The 20,730-nt window shown below is 48.7% G+C and overlaps 1 protein-coding gene across 4 annotated transcripts in view; it reads right to left on the bottom strand.

Moving 5' to 3' along the window:
* The window catches only part of SLC28A1 (solute carrier family 28 member 1), a 59,203-nt gene that overhangs the window by 29,685 nt on the left and 8,788 nt on the right, over positions 1 to 20,730 (bottom strand). For all 4 annotated transcript variants that reach the window (XR_010131064.1, XM_063698788.1, XM_063698787.1 and 1 more), the window contains 4 exons: positions 20,157 to 20,340; positions 12,198 to 12,339; positions 10,800 to 10,913; positions 7,662 to 7,739 (listed from right to left, as the gene is read on the bottom strand). Coding sequence is in view for 3 of the 4 variants with exons in the window: in XM_063698788.1 (XP_063554858.1) it covers positions 7,662 to 7,739; positions 10,800 to 10,913; positions 12,198 to 12,339; positions 20,157 to 20,340 (518 nt within the window). In the remaining variant the exon portion in view is untranslated. The remainder of the gene's footprint in view (positions 1 to 7,661; positions 7,740 to 10,799; positions 10,914 to 12,197; positions 12,340 to 20,156; positions 20,341 to 20,730) is intronic.

Here is a 20,730-nt window from a genome sequence, read left to right as displayed (position 1 = left end):
TACACAAATTTTTTTTTAACAGCTAGGTATGGTGGCACACACATGTGGTTCCAACTGCTCCGGAGGCTGAAGTGGGAGGATTACTGGATTCCAGGAGTTCGAGGCTGCAGTAAGTCATGATCATGCCACTGCACTACAGCCCAGACAACAGAGTAAGACCCCATGTTTGAAAAAAAAAAAAAAAAAAAAAAGGCCAGGCATGGTGGCTCACACCTGTAATCCCGGCACTTTGGGAGGCCGAGGCGGGTGGATCATTTGAGGTCAGGAGTTCGAGACCAGCCTGGCCAACATGGTGAAACCCCATCTCTACTAAAAATAGAAAAAAATAAGCCAGGAGTAGTGGCGGGTGCCTGTAATCCCAGCTACTCGGAAGGCTGAGGCATGAGAATCGCTTGAACCCGGGAGGCAGAGGTTGCAGTGAGCCGAGATCATCCCACTGCACTCCAGCCTGGTGTGACAGAGTGAGACCCTGTCTAAAATAATAAGAAGAAGAAGAAGAACAACAACAACAACAACAGGTTGAGGTGGCTGGTGGATGCAATTCACTGCAGAAATCGCCCTGAGTGAGAAGAGCAGGAGCTAAGGACAGGGCCCTGTGGTCAGTGTGTCATTAAAGGGTGAGAGGGGAAGGAGGAGCCTGTGAAGGAGACAAAGAAATAGCCAAGGGCTGGAGGACGGCCAGGAGAGAGGCAGGATGGAAACCGAGGGGCAGCTTTTCAAGAAGGGATAGTCACTAGCACTGTGTCAGGGGCATCAGAGAACTCTGGAACGGTAACGACTGAGCCAGACCCCTGGGACTTAGCAACTTGGAGGCGCCCATGATCTAGGTGAGAGCAGTGTCAGAGGAAGGGTGGGGACTGAGGCTGATGTCAGTGAGCCAAGGTGGAAGTGAGACATGAAGAAAGGGGAGACCACAAGAATGGACAGCCCTTGCAAGAAGCAGCACTGTGCTCACTGCCGGAGACTGGTGAGGGCCCAGCAAGGGCTGCTTTTATTTTTTAAGGAGGGAGAGTCTTGAGCAACCAAATTTAGGCTCTAGTTCAAAGTGAACTGGGATTACAGAATGGACCCTGAAGAGAATGGAGATTCTGCCCGGGCAGCTGGGAGGCAAGCCCTGCTGAGGCCTTTTCTTTCTCCTGTCCCTTCCCAGACCAATGCTGCAGGTTGTATCTGTACTTGCTCTGCTGTCATCTGTCACCAACTTCCCTGTGGTGGGGAAGTCACCCGACAGAGAACACCAGAACTGTGCTCCGTGACTCCTCCTCCCGCCTGGGGCTAGAAACACCTCCAGCACGGGTATGATGACATCATCCCACACTCCTGGGACTGAGATGCAGAGAGGGTCACGTACTGTCTAGACTGCTTGTCCAGTGGATCCTGAGAGGGACTGCAGGGCAGCTGGCAGGCCTGCAGGGATGGGCCCACGCCAGGAAGGAGAGTGCCCGGGGCATCAGGACCCCACTGCAGCATTGGGACTTTCTCCTGCCAGCAATCAAAAGATTTTCTATCTGTGAGATGGAGAATGGTGGAAGAGAAGCTATGTTTTGGATTAAGTGGGGCCTGTCTAGGGAGGGGAGGGGAATGAAAGAGAAAAGAGGTGGCCCCAATTTTCTAAGGTAGGATAGAATATTAAATAAGGTCCCTGTAGCCAATATCATCTTACAGCCCAGGAAGCACCTCTGGGGCCTACAGGATGTGAGATGGCAGAACAGGGCAGCAGCTCGAGGCAGTGCTGCTGTGGAAAGGGGAGGCAAGTGCCATTAAATTCCACTGTGTGCCAACCACGAGGGCCTGTCCTGGGCCAGGTCCCTAATATGTGGGGACTCATGAATCCTCACAGCATCTGTGGTGGATGTAACTGTCGCCACTTCACAAATGGGCACACGGAGGCTGTGAGATCTTGGCTACCCACCTGAGGTCACACACCTACAAAGAGGCAGATGCACCTCCCAGCCACCATGCAGATTGCCAAGGTCCTGCCATGCCCCTTGGGAGGTTTGCCCTGGGAACAGTCCTGGAGGCTTGTTTCTCTGCCTTCAGGGGCAGCATGCATCCCTGCTGGAAACTGAATGTCTGTGTCCCCTTAAATTCATATATTGAAACCAAATTCCCTAGGTGATGGTATTAGGAGGTGGAGCCTTTGGGGGTGATTAGGTTATGAGGGTGGAGCCCTCATGAATGGGATTAGTGCCCTTGTAAAAGAGGCCCCATGCCAGGCACAGTGGCTCACGCCTGTAATCCCAGCATTTTGGGAGGCTGAGGCCAGAGGATCCCTTGAGTTCAGGAGTTCAAGACCAGCCTCGGCAATATAGTGAGACCCTGTCTCTACCAAAATTCAAAAAAATTAGCTGGGCATGGTGGCATGTGCCTGCAGTCCCAGCTATTCTGGAGGCTGAGGCAGGAGGATCACTTGAGCCAAGGAGATGGAGGCTGCAGTGAGCAGTGATCACACTACTGCACTCCAGCCTGGGCAACAGAGTGAGATCCTGTCTCAAAAAAATAAAAATAAAAAATAAAAGAGGCTCCAGAGAGCTCCCTCACCTCTTTTACCATGTGAGGACACAGACGACCAAGTGGGCAGAGAGCAAAGTAGGCCTCAACAGAATTCAACCTTGCAGGGACACTGATCTCAGACTTCCAGCCTCTAGAAGTGTGAGAAATAAATTTCTGTTGCTTGTAACCACCCAGTTTATGGCCTCCTGGACGGACTAAGGCAGTCCCCTTCAAGGAAGAGCCAAGTAAGTCCTGACCACTGCCTTGTAGAAATGGCTTTGGAGGCTGGTCCTGCTAGTACCATAACTCAAGGAAGAAGGAAATTCTAGCTCTTCTAGGCCAGTGGTTCTCAGCATGTGGACCAGCAGCATCCTTTGAGAATTTGCCAGAAATATTTTGGATTTAATAGGTCTACAGTGGGGCCTGATGTTTGGCCTTTCCAGATGCTGCTGGTGCAGCTGACCCGGACACCACACTCTGACAACCACAGCCCTGGAGACTAGATTAGATGCTCTGAGCAAACTTCATCACCTGGGCCAAGAAACAGGCTTTGAAGGCCAGATAAACCCCACTAAGGACACGGCCTGCCCCCTCCTCTCCCTGGAGGAAGCTGAGCCAGGGCTCCTGCTGACTTTCTAAGGCTGTCTGGGCAAACCCTCACATCTCCAGACCCCAAGGCCTGAGCACTGTCGACAGTGCCCTGTCACCAGCCCCAGGCCACAGTGAGCCACTAAAACCCAAAGCTGGAAGATGCTCGGGGCAGCAGCTGCGGTGCACACTGTACCAGTACCACTGCCAGAAAGTGGAAGGGACTCATCTCCAAGTCCAGAGCAGCTGCATTTCTGGCTGTCCCCTAGCTACGCCTCCTGATTTCCTGTTTGTGCCATCCCTTTGCCCAGAATGGCCTCAGCATTTTGCCCCTCATTCCCATTTCTGCCTGGATCCTGGGTTTTCAACAAGATGCCTCCTGCCTTGGCTGTCCCATCTCCCTTCTTTCAGCCATCCCACCCCAGGCTTCATTTACTTCCCATTCCCTTCACCGAAAACCATGCTCACTAAGGTTACCAGTTACCCCTTAACTACCAAATCCAATGATACCTTTTGGTCCTTATTTGATCTTTGTGTGTGTGTGTGTGTGTGTGTGTGTGTGTGTGTGTGTGTGTGCGTGCGCGCGCACGCAAAATTTGGCACTGCTGACCACTGGGGACTGCAGAGTCTACATCAGACATCCCGAAACTCTCAGGAGATGAAGACATTTTCCTTGACCCTAGGGGTTCCTCCAGAGAAAATCTGAGCAGCACTGCTGAGCTTAGCAGTGGGTGCTTGTTCCAGAGGCTAGAACAATAGTGAAAGAATGAGAGTCTGCTCCCGGGTCAGCCAGACCCAGGGGAGTTTGATCATGCGGGTGGAAAGTTACTAGAAGGGAGACAGAGCCAAGGTGGAATGACTAATCCAGCTGATACAGCCAAGGGGTGACTGCCATGTCCATTGTGCTGGACTCCAGGTCCAGGGCAGGCTGAGGGCTGAAGAAGCCCTAGGGAGAGACTTTACTTCCCCCCAGAAGAGAGCAGCTGGACCACGGCCCAGCAGGAAGCAGCTTGGATTCTGAAAATCTGAGTGAGCTCAGAGAAGACTTCCCCAGACTGAAATTGGCCAAAGGCCTTGGACTAGGTCTGTATGATTCATAGAAAGAACAGAGAGAACTTCCTGAGTCTTCTGTTCAGCTCAGCATTCAACAAAACCACCCCTACCTTGAGGGCAAATCCCAATAACATGTGTGTGATATGGGGGAGAGGGGGAGGCTGAATAAAATGTTGTGATTAGTGAGAAAGAGAATTCTGTGGCCACAGAGCATTTATCCTAGTCCTCCTTCCTCTTTCCTGGCATTGCTAAGGATGGTGCATCAGCCAATACACGGTCCAGGAATTTGTCCAGAGGACAGGGCCTACCAGGGGCCAGGAAACTGCTGGTGTTTCGCTGGGAAATGCTGAGGCTGGTTAATGATAAACCCACCTCACTATCATTTTTGTCTTAACCGAACATTCAACTTCAAAGTTTTTTGCCACCACTGATACATTTTTATTTTCTTCTTCTTCTTTTTTTTTTTTTTTTTTTTTTGAGATGGAGTCTCACTCTGTTGCCTGGCCTGGAGTGCAGTGGTGCAGTCTCCACTCACTGCAAACTCCGTCTCCCAGGTTCAAGTCATTCTCCTGCCTCAGCCTCCTGAGTAGCTGGAATTACAAGCGCCTGCCACCATGCCTGGCTAATTTTTGTATTTTTAGTAGAGATGGGGTTTCATATTGGCCAGGCTGGTCTCGAACTCCTGAACTCAAGTGATCGAACCACTTCAGCCTCCCAAAGAACTGGGATTACAGGCATGAGCCACCACGCTCAGCCTAATGGATACATTTTTAAATGATCATTTTTGTTATTCAGAGTGCTTTTTGTATTTGGAGGAGAGACATGAGGCCGTTGATTTCTGCTGATAGTATGAGGAAGAATACATCCCTTAACCAGAAGTCCAGCGGAGGGGTTCTAGCTCTGGCTCTGCGCTAACTCACTGTGCCATTGTGGCCAGCGCACTGCTCCTCTCTGGAGCTTGGCTGGACCATCAGTAATACAAAAGGGAGGCCCCAACACCACTGAGCTCCCTCCTGGTACCAATGGTCAAGGAATCCATGATTCTAAAGGGTGATTCGGGGAGAGATGCAAGCAGCAGGTGTGTACACATCCTTCCAGAGAAGGAGGCAGGCTGGGAGGAGACATAGCTAATGTGGCCAGGGGGCAGACACAGAGGCAAGCCCAGCAATGACGCAGGAGAGACGCGGGCCAGTGGTGGGCGGGGGAAGGTGCTCTGGCGGACAGCAGCTGCGTGGCCCGCCCAGCACCTCTTCCCCTGCTTTTTGACTAACGAGGCTTTAATTTCCCTTTGGGAAACAGCTTACCTGCCCATCCACTGAACTCTGCCCTGCACTGTGGACACGCCAGCACGTTCTCACCTCCACGCTTTGCCCATGCCATTTCCTCTTCCTGCCTAGCTCAGTCTGTCCAAATCTCTTCTGTCCTAAACTCCATGTCAAATGCCACCTCCTCAAGGAGTCTCCCTCACGGTCTCTTATTAGAAGAATCTCTCCTTATAGGCACTCCTCAGGCCCCTCCGTTACTGCACTTGAACGCAGCTGCCTGAGGAGGTTGAACTGCAGAGTGTCGGGTGTGTGTGTTTTTGTTTTGTTTCGTTTTGTTTTGTTTTGTTGAGATGGAGTTTTGCTCTTGTTGCCTAGGCTGGAGTGCAATGGCTTGATCTCAGCTCACTGCAACCTCTGCCTCCTGGGTTCAAGCGATTCTCCTGCCTCAGCCTCGCGTCTCCTCAAGTAGCTGGGATTACAGGCATGCACCACCACACTTGGCTAATTTTGTAGTTTTAGTAGAGATGGGGTTTCTCCATGTTGGTCAGACTGGTCTCAAACTCCCAACCTCAAGTGATCCGCCTGCCTCAGCCTCCCAAAGTGCTAGGATTACAGGCATGAGCCACCGCGCCCGGCTGAGTGTGTGTGTTTTAAAGTGTAAGAAGCTGCGGGAGCCTCCCTGCCTGGGTGGACGCCAGAAGTCACCCTGAAGCAGACCTTACTTGTCTTTTCTGAAACCTCGGGTACCCCCGCATTGGTTATGCAAAGGTAAGGGAGCAGCTGCTCGTTACCCTAAAGGAATATGATATTAGGGGCCTTTGCGGGGCTGACATAGGCTCCCCCTCCCAATATTCTCCCTATGCAGAACTGGTCTCAGTAAACATGATGGGCAAATTTGCCCAGAGGGCAAGAAGACTTCAGAGAAGATAGGAACCTGGGCCCCTCCCTTTCCTCCTAGGGCTGACGATGTTAGACTGGACATTCCCTAGGAGTCTGCTGGCACAAGAGATGCTAAGGCTCCAAGGGGAGCTCACCAGAGGTCAGGGTCAGGGTCAGGGGTAGGCAGGAGGGTCTGAACTCATGATCTGGCTCAACGCCAGCCCAGAAGTCCATAGCTAAGTCCATGGCTTGGGCCAAAAGTCTCCTGGGTCCAAGACCCCCAGTGGGGTGGGGAGACTCTGGGAACAGTGGCCAGCATAATGAAAAACAGCAGAAACCTCTGGAACCTGCACATGGGGTCTTGCATAGCAGCTCCATGGTGATGGCGGTCCCGGATGTACCAGAGTGGGCAGCCCTGATTTCCCTCTCAGTGCCACGCACCAGTGGCAGAAAACTGGGGCCAGCTACTGGGTGAGTGGGGCCCAGGTCTCTCTCTTCTGCCTGGCAAGGGAGCTTAAGCATAGAGCAAGCTGGTCTTAGAGACAGTTGGAGTGTAAGGCAGGCAGAGGAGGGCTACACTAGAGTTCTTACTAAACAAGGCATTTCAGTGCTTAAACAATGAACTAGGGAAAAAAGAATACAACCACGGCTCCACCCAGAACAGTGAAGCAGTCCCACCAGTAGCATCCTCATCCTCCGCACAGGCTGCCCTGTTTTTAAATTAGGGTTGGGGCTCCACCATTAGACAATAAGGTCTTTGAAACAGAACAGTGCCTTTATCTCCATTTCCCCTATAATATTTTGCAGTGCAGTAAATGCACAATAGATTTTTGTTGGAAGAAAGAAAGGAAGGATGGATGGAGGCAGGGAGGGAGGGAAAGTGGGATCGTAGGTCGAGGAGGACACAAAGGAGGGAGCTATTGCAGCGGGACTAGTAAGGGCTGGCTTCCTGGGAGAGGTGGGCTGTGAGGGGCCCTGAAGGAGGAGCGCCTGAGAGGATCATTTGAGCCTAAGCCTTCCTGGAAACTGCTCTTTCTGGGCCCAGGTCTCAGCAGGAGCTGTCCCCATGACCCCTACCCCCACTTCTTGTCCTCAGCTACTCAGTAATTCTATAATTTGGAGGTTCATCTCTAAGAAAAAAACATACAGAAATATCTTACTTTTGCAAATTTTACAAAATATAGCAAAAACATCTCATGAGGTGAACATTGCTGGGCTCCTCCCGGGCCCCAGGCTTAAGGTTCACTAACTTACCAGTACGGCGACTTCTGCCCACGGGACTCCTCCCCTCCACCTGGGCCCCCACCATGCCCAGACTCCCCTCTAGCTGGAGTCGCTGGGCGGTGGCTGCTAAAGGCCTCTGGGACCCTGAGTCAAGCTGACCTGAAAGGCAAAGACATCCTTGACCAGCGCCTCCCCAAACACGAAGCTGGAGCCGGCCTTTGTGTAGCTCAGGAAGATCTGAAAGAAAAAAGCAAAACAAACAAAAACAGGCAGTGAGGCTGGGAAGGGAGGAGGGAGGAAGCAGCAGCGGCCAGAGACAGGCGGGTTGGCCCAGGGACGTAGTCTCCCCAGGCCCTTATCCGGGGGGGCACCACCTGGCAAGGTGTGTTAAAGCTGCTGTCACGGGCACTCACTCCTAAGCATATTTGCCAAAGAGACACTTTTTGGTCAATTTTAAAGACATGCTCTGCAGGCTGGGTGCAGTGGCTCACACCTGTAATCTCCGCACTTTGGGAGGCTGAGTAAGGCGGATCACCTGAGGTCAGGAGTTCAAGACCAGCTTGGCAAACATGGTGAAACCCCATATCTGCTAAAAATACAAAAATTACCTGAGCGTGGTGGCGGGCACCTGTAATCCCAGCTACTCGGGAGGCTGAGGCAGGAGAATCGCTTGAACCCGGGAGGCAGAGGTTGCAGTGAGCCAAGGTTGCGCCACTGCACTGCAGCCTGGGCAACAGAGCGAGACTCTGTCTCAAAAAAAAAAAAAAAAAAGAAATGCTCTGTGAGTTATTAGGACAATAAAGAAGAGACAACAGAAGAAGTAACCATGAGACATGTGAAGAAGGCAGTGCCTCTTGTGCCGCTCAGGCCCCTGACAACCAACGGCAAAGCCTCCCCTCATCTTGTCCCCATCCCGGGCTTGTGGCCTTGGAGTCTGAGCCCAGCCATGCTTCTACAGGAGACCTGTGTTATATCCTGAACTTGCAATGTGACTGCAGGGGCAGCAAGTCATTTCTCTTGTTCAGGCCTCAGTGTTCCCATCTATGAAATGGGGACATGACCAGAAAAGAAACTCTCTGTCTTTTCCTCCACACCCTGTACAGTTACTGTCAGCGAGGCCAGCAGGTGTGCACATTCCTGGACCTCCAGGGTTCTCATGCTCCACCCTGCACAGAGCACAGGGAACTGCAAGCTGGTGAGAGGGAGGTGAGTAGATTAACATATTTAACCTATGTCCTTGATGATTTATATTTTTTAAAGTGTTAAAAATACAAAAATTAGCCAGGTGTAGTGGCTTACGCCTATAGTCCCAGCTACTTGGGAGGCTGAGGTGGGAAGTTCCCTTGATTCCAGGAGGTCGAGGCTGCAATGAGCTAAGATCACGCCACTGCACTCCAGCCTGAGTGATGGAAGTGAAATCCTGTCTCAAAACTAAACTAAACTAAACTAAACTAAACTAAACTAAACTAAACTAAACTAAACTAAAATTTAAAAAAGGCCAGCATGGTGGCTCATGCCTATAATCCCAGCACTTTGGGAGGCCAAGGCGGGCAGATTACTTGAGCCCAGGACTTCAAGACCAGCCTTGGCAACATGGTGAAACCCCATCTCTACCAAAAATAGAAAAAATAGCTAGTCTCATAACCTGGTTTCAAAATAAATAAACAAATAAATAGATTTTTAAAAAATTCTAAGTGTTAAATAAAGGGGACCATTAGTTTGGACTGAGCTCCTGCACTACTCCCAACAGACCAAACCACAATGGAATCACTCATGCTATAAAGTTCCACATCACAAGTCAAAACTAAGCTGTCTTCTGACCTTCCAAAAAATCAGGAGAATGAGACATATAGCCAAATCCCCAAATGCAGCATGACAGGCAGTCCCCTCAGCTGTGACCTTTATAAGGAAAGTGACCTTGAAACAACCAATCTGCTTTTTATTTTCTGTTTCTGCTTTCTTCAGCCTTTCTCTGTCTATAAAGCCAACCTCCTCCGCTCAACTCATTGGAACACTCACTCTATTTTTATAGAATGAAGTGTTGCCTAATTCTAAAATCACAAATAAAAGCCAATTAAGATCTTTAAACTAAATTTGTTCTAATTTTCTTTTGACAAAAGTAAATCATGATAGTTGCACAACAAGTGTGCACGAATTTAATGACACTTAAAGAGGTTAAAATGGTTGATTTTATGTTATGTATATTTTACCAAAATAAAAAACAGAATTGGCTGGGCACCGTGGCTCAAGGTGAGATCACTTGAGCCCAGGAGTTTGAGACCAGCCTGGGCAACACAGGGAGACCCTGTACCTAAAAAAAAAAAAAGAAAGGAAGGAAGGAAGGAAGGAAGAAAAAAAGAAAGAAAGAAAGAAAAAGAAAGAAAGAAAGAAAGAAAGAAAGAAAGAAAGAAAGAAAGAAAGAAAGAAAGAAAGAAAGAAACCATGTTTTAATTAGCTTGGCATGGTGGCTTACACTTGTAGTCCCAGCTACTCAATACTGGGGAGGCTGAGGTGGGAGGATCACTTGAGCCCAGGATGTCAAGGCTGCAGTGAGCCATATCCACACCACTGCACTCAGCCTGGATGTCGGAGCAAGACTGTCTCAAAACAAAACAAAATGGGCCCAGGTGTGGTGGCTCACACCTGTAATCCCAGCACTTTGGGAGGCCGAGGCAAGCGAATCGTCTGAGGTCAGGAGTTCGAGACCAGCCTGGCCAACATGGTGAAACCCTGTCTGTACTAAAAATATAAACATTAGCCAGGCATGGTGGTGGGAGCCTGTAATCCCAGCTACTGGGCAGGCTGAGGCAGGAGAATTGCTTGAACCAGGGAGGTGGAGGTTGCAGTGAGCCAAGATTGCACCACTGCACTCCAGCCTGGGTGACAAAGCTAGACTCCGTCTTGAAAGAAAAAAAAAAAAAAAAAAAAAGAACAAAAATGTATAACTTCAATAAACGTTATTTTTAAACACACACACACAGAAGTAAATCATTTGCAGATTTGGGGTTTTTTTTTTTTAGCACTTTTAACTATTACAATTTCCAAGTCACTGCTGATTGCAGACCCAGCCTCTGGAAAGACTACTCTACTGGGGCCTCAGTACCAGGCGTGAGGGAAGTGGCAGCTGCACTGCCTGGCCCCCAGCTGCCCACCTGGTCTGGGGCCCCAGTCCACCCCACCCTCCAGGTCCCAAGCCTTCTCTATGGCCTCACCACCCACTTTTCCCCCTGCCAAGTGGCTTCTCCCCTACTCCCAGTAATCTAAGATGCTCTGGGCAGCCAGACCCCACATACCTACCCGGATCTGCTCGCCCAGCCACTCGAACGCAATGAATCCTGGTTCTGTTCTGATGACGAGGAGTCCAAGTACAAACTGCAGTCCAAGTCCCCAAGACACGGCCCTCCAGGACACCTACCACCCCACCCAACAGAAAGGTGAGTTCAGCTCCTTGAGGGATGGGCAGGGAGCCGGGTGGGGGTGAGAGCAGGGGGCATTGGCCTGCCCAGAGGATGGGGCTGGAGCCAGACAGAGTACTAGGCCTGTTGCCAGTGGTCACACCCTCCCTGGGATTCAGAACAGGCCATGTGCTTGGTAGGAATGGGCCTGGGCAGTGAGCAGGGGTGGGCCAAGATTCTAACCAAGAACTCAGGTGAAACCGGACCAGCCTTGGGCATGCCACGGCACTTCGTCTCCTGGTCATCACTGCCAGAGATGTGGCCTGGGGGTCTGGCCTCAGGATCAGCACCAGACTACTCTGGGCCCAGCTCCTCCCCAGCTCGTGTGAACCCTGTCTGCCTGACCGTCTCCAATCTCTCCTCCATAGGCTGGGCTCCCAGCCGCCTCGACCCCGACTCTCTCCATGCCCACACCCCACGCCCCTCCTAGCAGACAAGAGCTGGGCTCCTCAGGTTGCTGTTCCTTGATGAGCATTTAATAATTCCTTAGCAGTGAGTCCAAGCTCAGGTGTGTATCATAAGCTCCTGGGAGGCTTGGCTGTAGCCTGGGGAAGGTGGTAGCCACACTGTGAAACAGGGAGGGATCTTATGCTACGGAGGCAGAGAGAGAGAAGGTTCCATCTGCCTATGGCAGGGCCCTCCCAAATGGGTGCGTGGCTGCCTGAGTGTACATCAGAATTTAGTCTACATCAGAATTTAGTACACATCAGAATTGTGCTTGCTGACAGGATGATTGCTGCCCTTGCCCCTGAGTTTCTAATGCAGTGGGCCTAGGGTGGGGCCTAAGAAGTTACATTTCTGGCAAGTTCCATGGAGGCGCTGCTGCTGCTGGACTGGGGAGCAGACTTTGAGAAGCACTATTTTAAGCTAATGATTCCAGGAAACCCTTGGCTCTGCAGACAGACTGGAGTTCTGGCCTGTGTTTTCTGTGGTTGGGGGTAGAGGTGGTTCCTGAGCCTACAGACCTGAAGACCAGGATTAGACTGACCAGAGGACATGTCACCAAGGAAACAAATGTCCTGGTGGCCTCTGAGTCTGAAAAAAAAATCCCTGCTGGGGATTTTGAAGACTTCTGCTTCACAGGAAGCCTATCCTGATACACACAGGCCTTCTCCAGGCCCTGAGCCTCCAGGGCTCTCCCAACAGGAGCATCTGCCTATACCCCAGCTCCCAGATCCAGCCTAGGGGCAGAAGAGAGAGGCAAACACTTCCAGCCCTGGGCCCCACAACCAGCACTCACTGCGCAATGATGCTTTGAGCAGGCAAAGAGGAGAGCGATGAACACGCAGATTCCTGCGAAGGACACCAGTTGCTCAGGCCGCTGGGAGGTGTCCAGAGACAGCCACAGGACCAGGCCCAGGAAAGCAGCAAGAGCTAGGCCCCTGCAGGCAAGAGGCAGAAAGCCATCACCCTCAGCATTGCACCCCCACCCCACCCACACACAGTAGCACCCGGGGACCCAGAGAAAAGGTGCTCAGGGCTGGGAGGAGGAGAAACAGCACAGCAGAGTGGAAAGAGCACCAGCTCTGGAACCACATGCTGGGAAGGGCTGACCTCGCTGTGTGACCTCAGGCAGATCACCTTGCCTCTCTGAGTCTAGTTTCCTCATGGGTCAAATGAAGCCAGAGACCCCTCATTTCTCAAGGTTGCTGAGAGGATTATATAAGGGGATATATGTACCAAGCTGAGCATAGTGACAAGCACCTGGCTCCATCCAGCTGCAGGAATCTCACCGCTGCAGTGATGCTCAGCTCAGCCTCTGACCTTGGGGGAGAAAGGATCTGTGCCGCCCAGGACTCAACACTACCAGCCATGACTGCAAGATGCCTAGAAGCATGTGATGTGAGTTTGGACCTCCGAGCTGAGCACCTGAGACCAAGGAACGGATCCAACCTTAACAGCAACACTTCCCTCCCTGGGGCTGGGATTTGTTTGTCCAGGATGCACCCTGAAGGGTGGGAGAGTTCAGGTTTTGGCATCAGGTACTCAAGATCTCACCCCAATCCGGTCATCAATTCACTGGGTACTACTAACGACAGTTAATGTTCATTGAGCACCTATTATATGCCAGGTACTATACCGATGCTGAGAGACATGTTCTTTTGATAGAGATGAGGAAACTGAGGCACAGAGAGGTTAAATAACTGGCCCAAGGCCACTCATCTAGAAAGTGGCAGAGCTGAGATTTCAACCCAGGCACTCCGGAAGCAAGGTCTATTCACTTAACTACAGTTTTATCCAGGCCGGTCCTAGCTGATAAGCAGGAGACTGAAGCTCTGAACTCAAGCAGGCTAATTCCAGAGCCTACTGCTTTTCTTTCTGCTCATATTTTTAAACTCTTCTCATTCCAGTTCAACGTGCACAATCTTTGCCTTGTTTTTGTGCCAACTGTACCTCTCTTTACTTACTATTTCTCTTGAGGTTAACTGACTTTATAAGAACTCAAATGTGGCTGGGCGCTGTGGCTCATGCCTGTAATCCCAGTATTTTAGGAGGCCAAGGTGGGTGGATCACCTGAGGTCAGGCATTCGAGACCAGCCTGGCCACCATGGTGAAACCCCATCTCTACTAAAAATTCAAAACTTAGCCGGGCGTGGCAGTGGGTGCCTGTAGTCCCAGCTACTTGGGAGGCTGAGGCAGGAGAATCACTTGAATCTGGGAGGCAGAGGTTGCAGTGAGCCAAGATCGCACTACTGCACTCCAGCCTGGGTGACGGAGCAAAACGCCATCTCAAAAAAAAAAAAACAAAACTTAAATGCTTGTCTCAGATTTTTTATTTTTAACAGCTTTATTAGAGGTATGGTTGATATATAATCAGTTGCACATATTGGAGGTGTTCAATTTGATACGTTTTGGCATACGTATACTCCTTGAAACCATCACCGCAATCAAGAGAGTGAACGTATCCATCACTCCTTTTATAATCCTTGCCTCCCTCCCTGTTCCCAGGTAACAGTTGATATGTTTTCTGCCACTAGATTAGTCTGCATTTTTTTTTTTTTTTTGAGACAAAGTCTCATTCCATTGCTCAAGCTGGAGTGCAGTGGCACGATCTCAGCTCACTGCAACCTCCACCTCCGGGGTTTAAGCGCTTTTCCTGCCTCAGCTTCCCAAGTAGCTGGGACTACAGGGATGCACCACCATGCCCAGCTAATTTTTGTATTTTTAGAAGAGATGGGATTTCACCACGTTGGCCAGGCTGGTCTTGAATTTCTGACCTCAAGTGATCTGCCCGCCTCAGCCTCCCAAAGTGCTGGGATTACAGGCATGAGCCACCACACCTGGCCTAAGTTGATTAAATTTTAATCAACTAACTTCCTTCCTTCCTTCCTTCCTTGCCTTTCATCCTTCCCCTTCCCTTTCCCCTTCCCCTTCCCTTTCTCCTTCCCCTTCCCTTTCTGTCTGTCTTTTTTGAGGCAGGGTCTGCTTTGTTGCCCAGGCTGGAGTGCAGTGACATATAGGCATATTGTGCATAGCTCACTGCAGTCTCGACCTTCTGTGCTCAGGTGATCCTCCTACCTTAGCCTCTCAAATAACTGGGATCACAGATGCACACCACCATACGTGGCTAATTTATTTATCTATTTTTTTTGTAGAGATGGGGTCTTATGATGTTACCCAGGCTGGTCTCAAACTCCTGGGCTTAAGCAGTCCTCCTAGCTCAGCCTCACAAAGTGCTGAAATTACAGGCATTAGCCACTGCACCTCATCCCATTTCTTTTTGTAGAACCAGGTTTCTGTCTAGTAGCATTTTCCTTCTCTTCGAAGAATTTCCTTTAACATTTCTTTATTTCTTTTTTTTTTTTTTTTTTGAGACAGTGTCTCACTCTGTCTCCCAGGCTGGAGTGCAGTGGCATTTCTTTCTTCCTTTTTTCCTTTTTTTTGAGCCAGTGTCTCACTCTGTCTCCCAGGCTGGAGTGCAGTGGCATTTCTTTCTTCCTTTTTTCCTTTTTTTTGAGACAGTGTCTCACTCTGTCTCCCAGGCTGGAGTGCAGTGGCATGATCTCGGTTCACTGCAACCTCCACCTCCCAGGTTCAAGCAATTCTTGTCCCTCAGCCACCCAAGTGTAATAGCTGATATTACAGGCGCATGCCACCATGCCTGGCTAATTTTATTTTTTAATATTTTTATTAGAGACAGGGTTTCACCATATTGCTCAGGCTGGTCTTGAACTCCTGGGCTTAAGTGATCTGTCCAACTCGGCCTCCCAAATTGCTGGGATTATAGACATGAGCCACCACACCCGGCCAGCCGGCTTGCCTTCCTTCCTTCCTTCCTTCTCTTCCTTCCTTCCTTCTCTTTCTTTCTTTCTTTCTTTCTTCTTTCTTTCTTTCTTTCTTTCTTTTTCTCTCTCTCTCTCTTTCTTTCTTTCTTTCCCTCTTTCTCTCTTTCTCTCTCTTTCTTTCTGCCATAGTATCTCCCTCTATCGCCCAGGCAGCAGTCCGTGGCGCGATCATGGCTCACTGCAGCCTATGTCTCCTAAGCTGAAGCGATCCTCCTTTCTCAGCTTCCCAAGCAGCTGGGACTACAGGTGTGAGCCACTCCTTTAGCATTTTTTGTAGCGTAAATCTGCTTTTTATGTCTGAAAAATTATTTCAGCTTTTGTATGACTGAAAGAGTTCTTATTTCCTCTTCTTTTTTGAAATACATTTCACTGGTAAAGAATTCTAGGTTGACAGCCTTTTGGGTATTTGCTATTGTTGTTGTTTACTTTTCACTATTTTCTCACTCATTTTTGACAAGAAATCTGCTAGTAATCCATATTTCTGCTCCTCTGCACATGTCTTTTTTCTCTAGTTGCTGTTAAGGTTTTATCACTGATTTTAAGTAATTTGATTATTGCCTTGGTATAATCTTCATGTTTCTTGTGCTGGGGGTTCATGAAGTTTCTTGAATCTTTGGGTGTCCAATTGTCATCCTATTTGGAATTTTTTTTTTTGGACATAATTTCTTCAAATATTTTTTTCCTGCCCTCCTTCTCCTCTGGAGACTTCAATTGTGTGTATTTGCCACTGAAGTTGTGCCGTGGTTAACTGATGCTCTGTTTGAATTTTTTCAGGTTTTGTCTTTAAGATGTGTTAGGCAGGGCCTGAGAAGCATTTATTCTACAGTTGATTTTTTTTTTTCTCTGCTACTGAGCCAAAACCTTCTTAGTACGCTAAACAATGCCCTGTGAATTCTGAGGTTTATTCACCTGTCAGGAATAGACACTATTCCTGGCCCTGTGTGATTCCAGGTATGATTCCCTCTTCTCCTTTTGGGTGGTTCTTTCCTAGCCCTAGGGTAGTTTCCTTGTCTGTATTCTCTGAGCAGAACTCAACTGCATGTTCAAGGAGGATTCTCTGCATACCTCTGGGCTTTGCTCTGTGATCTCTCAATTGTGTCTCTGTGCTCTGCAATGTGAACCCTGCCTGCCGTGGCTTCCATGGATTTCCAGCTCTGTCTCTTCAACTTAGGGAATCTCCTGGTCCCGCCTCAGTTTTCCTTCCCTGTGCTGTGGTCTGGAAACACTCTCCAGGCAGTCAGCTGGGGAGACCATAGGGCTAAACTCATTTGTTTCCTAATCCTCAAGGATCAGTGTCCTTTATTGCCTGATGTCCAACATCTAAGAGCTCTTGTCTCATGTATTCATTCCAGTTTTTTAGCTGTTTCAACTGGGAGGATAAACCTGGTCTCTGTTACTGCATCTTAACTGGGAGCCAAAATCAAATGCATGTATTTTTTTTTTTTTTTTTTTTTTTTGTGATGGAGTCTTGCTCTGCCGCCCAGGCTGGAGTGCAGTGGCGAGATCTCAGCTTACTGCAAGCTCTGCCTCCTGGGTTCACACCATTCTCCTGCCTCAGCTTCCTGAGTAGCTGGGACTACAGGCGCCCGCCACCATGCCTGGCTAATTTTTTTGTATTTTTAGTAGAGATGTGGTTTCACCATGTTAGCCAGGACGGTCTGGATCTCCTGACCTCGTGATCCACCCACCTCGCCCTCCCAAAGTGTTGGGATTACAGGCGTGAGCCACCGCACCTGGCCAAACGCATGCATTTTCTAACAGCTTTATTGAGACAAAATTTACATGCCATACAATTTGCCCATTTACAGTGCATGGTTCAAGGATAGAAGTTCCTCACAAAACTAAAAATAGGACTACCATATGATTCAGTAATTCCGCTACTGGGTATATATGAAGAAAAAAAAAGGAAATCAATATATTGAAAAGACATTTGCACTCCATGTTTATTGCAGCATGATTCCCAATAGCCAAAATATGGAATCAACCTAGGTGCCCATCAACAGATGAATGGATAAAGAAAATGTGGTATATATACACAATGGAATATTATTCAGCCATAAAAAAACAATGAAATTCTGTTATTTGCAGCAACATGGATGGAATTGGAGGTCATTATGTTAAGTGAAATAAGCCAAGCACAGAAAGACAAATACTGCGTGTTCCCACTCATGTGTGGGAGCTTAAAAAGTAGATCTTATGAAGATAGACAGTAGTTTGGTGGTTACCAGAGACTCTGAAGGGGAGGAGGGAGGCGGGATGACGAGAAGTTGATTAATGGGTACAAATATACAGTTTGAGAGAAGAAATAAGACCTAGTGACAGATAGATCAGTAAGGTGGCTACAGTGTACAATAATGTATTGCATATTTCAAAATAGCTGGAGAATTTGAATAGTTCTAACATAAAGAAAGACAAATATTTAAGTTGATGGATATCCCAAGTACACTGATTTGATCTTTACAAATTATATGAATGTATTAAATTATCACATGTACCCTGAAACTATGCACATTTATTAGGTTGGTGCAAAATTGTTTGCACAACGGCAAAAGCACAATTACTTCTGCACCAATCTAATAATATTATGCAGCAATTTTTAAAAGTGTATTTTTGTTTGTTTGTTTGGTTTGGTTTTTTTTTTTTTTTTGAGATGGAGTCTCGCTCTGTCACCCAGGCTGGAGTGCAGTGGTGCAATCTTGGCTCACTGCAACCTCTGCCTCCCGGGTTCAAGCGATTCTCTTGCCTCTGCCTCCTGAGTAGCTGCAATTACAGGCGTGTATCACCACACTCAGCCATTTTTTTTTTTTTTTTTTTGTATTTTTAGCAGAGACGGGGTTTCACCGTGTTAGCCAGGATGGTCTCCATCTCCTGACCTCATGATCCACCCACCTCAGCCTCCCAAAGTGCTGGGATTACAGGCGTGAGCCACCGTGCCTGGCCAAAAGTGTATGGTTTAATGGTTTTTAGTATAGTTACAGATTTGTGCAACCATTACCATAATCCTAGGATATTTTCATCAGCCCAAAGAGAAACCCCAAACCACTGGCGGTCACCACCTCCTCTTCCCATCCACCCTAGCAGTCACTAATCAACTCTCTGTCTCCACAGATTTGCCCATTCTGGACATTTCATATAAATGGAATCAGGCCGTATATGGTTCTTTAAGACTGGTTTCTTTCACTGAGCATGATGTTCTCAAGGTTTATCATTATTGTAGTATTTATCAATACTACATTCTTTTTCATAACTGAATAATATTTTATTGTGTGGATATATAGATTTTCTTTATCCATTTTTCAGTTTATAGACATACGGGTAGTTTTCACTACAGAGTAGCTGGGATTACAGGCACCCAACACCATGCCTGGCTAATTTTTGTATTTTTGGTAGAGACAGGGTTTCGCCATGTTGGCCAGGCTGGTCTCAAACTCCTGACCTCGGGATCCACCCACCTCGGCCTCCCCAAGTGCTGGGATTACAGGCGTGAGCCACCGTGCCCGGCCAGCCTAACCATTTTCTAAAGCAACTGCACTGTTTCGCATTTCCACCAGCAGTGTCTAAGGGTTTCAATTTCTCCACATCTTTGCCAACACTTGTTATCATCTGTCTTATTGATTATGGCCATCTGGCTGAATATGAAGTGGTATCTTATTGTGGCTTTGCTTTGCATTTCCATGATGGCTACTGATGTTGAGCACATTTGCATGAGCTTTTTGGCTAAAGCAAAACCTTTTATCATTCATCAAATGGGTTGTCTTTTTATGGTTGAGGTGTAATTCTGCATACAGTTTCTTTATGCAGACATATGATTTCTACATCTTTTCTCTCATTCCGTGAGTTTTCTTTTCACTTTTTGATAGTGTGTGTTGCATCAGAAAGTTTTTAGCTTTTACGAAGTCCAGTTTATCTGCATGCATTTTTTAAAAGAAACTTCCTATCAGTTCCTCAAGCGGAAAACCATTATCAATGACTTGTCACAGAAGACCATTGCAAAAATAAATCACAAATGTATTTAATAAAGAGAAGTCAAATGTAACAGTAAATGTATTTATAAATAAAATTTTAAATGTGTTCATCCACAGGCTGGCTCAAATCATTTTGCTGTGGTATGTGGATCTCACTTTGGGAAAGTGAGAGGCACCCCTGTACCCCTGCATCCCCCTGACTTAGTCTTTGGGTATCTTTGGTCACCAGCTTCTTCATCAACAAAATAGAGTACTGAAATAGACTGGTGGTCTTCAGACTTTTTTTTTTTAAGCCATAGAAACTGTTTTTATTCCCCCAGCGAATTTTCTTTTTTTGTGAACCTTGGCTTATAAAACACATAAATTTAGAGCTGCCTGGTGAAATGGTGGGCTGGGCGGGAAGTCTGAATTTTCCCTCCACAACCTCCCTCTCCTGCCCTGTGACATCGCTGAGATTTCCAGCGCTCCAAGGAATCCAGTTTGAAAAGCAGCAGATTTCAAACTGTTGTCCAAGGACGCTGCTGGCTACATCAGAATCCCCTGGAGGCTAATGAAAAATATTAGCACCTGGACCCCGATCGAGCCTGCTGAATCCCACTCCAGGGATGGTCCCTGCGGCTTTTTGTCTCACACTGTCCAGGTGATCTGAGGGAGGTACTGATTCGGGCCCTCCTTGCTCCATGGCCTGGGATCCCTGAATGGTGGAAACTGTTGAGTCCAGTTTTCATCCACCACAGTCACCTGCTGTAACTGGGACTAAGAACTGGTGAAACACCACAAAGATGCTGCTTTGTTTGCAGCCACCCACTGGTTCCTGCCCTGGGGCCCCAGAGAGTTCTCCATGACACAGAGCCTTCCTCCTCCTCCAGCCCTGGCCATAACCCTGGAGCCAACCCCTCAGCTCATGGGCCCTCCCCTGCCCTGCCTCGGGGCTGTGAGCTCACTCACCTCTTAAACCAGAGCAGCAGGCGGGGATGGCCCTGAGGCTTGAGAAACCTCCTCAGCTTTGGCCCCAGAAGCCGTTTCAGCAGGCGGTGGCCCAGGAAGGTGAGGACCACACAGGTGAGGACAAACAGAGCCAGGGCCCTCTGGAAATCCAGGAGGCAGGCCACCAGCAGGAAGGCAGCGAGCCCTGGGGGACGAGACAGAGGAGGGGTCAACAGCCAGGACACCACCTCTTCAGACCCCTGCAGCCCCGCCCACGGACTCCACCTTACTCCACCCAGAGCGTGGAGGGCAGGAAAGTCACCCAACCTCACTGAGCCTGTTTCCTCATCTGGTAATGAAAACAACCACCGCTACTGTGCCAAAAAGTTAGGAGTTACTGGCAAAAGGTGTTGTGAAAGGGCCTTGCAAACTGTAAAGTGCTTACCAAATGTGAGGGAGATGTGTAAGGAGGCCGTGAAGCCAAATGGCAAGAGGCGCTGGGCATCAGTGGAGCATCTGCTGTGGTCCAGCGCCATGCTAGGCCCCACGGAGGAAGGAGATGAGCCCATCAGCTACTCCGTGAAGGAGTTCACAC

This window comes from Gorilla gorilla, chromosome 16, assembly GCF_029281585.2.
Source record: "Gorilla gorilla gorilla isolate KB3781 chromosome 16, NHGRI_mGorGor1-v2.1_pri, whole genome shotgun sequence".
NCBI lineage: Eukaryota > Metazoa > Chordata > Mammalia > Primates > Hominidae > Gorilla > Gorilla gorilla.
This window is presented reverse-complemented; position numbering and strand designations above follow the sequence as displayed.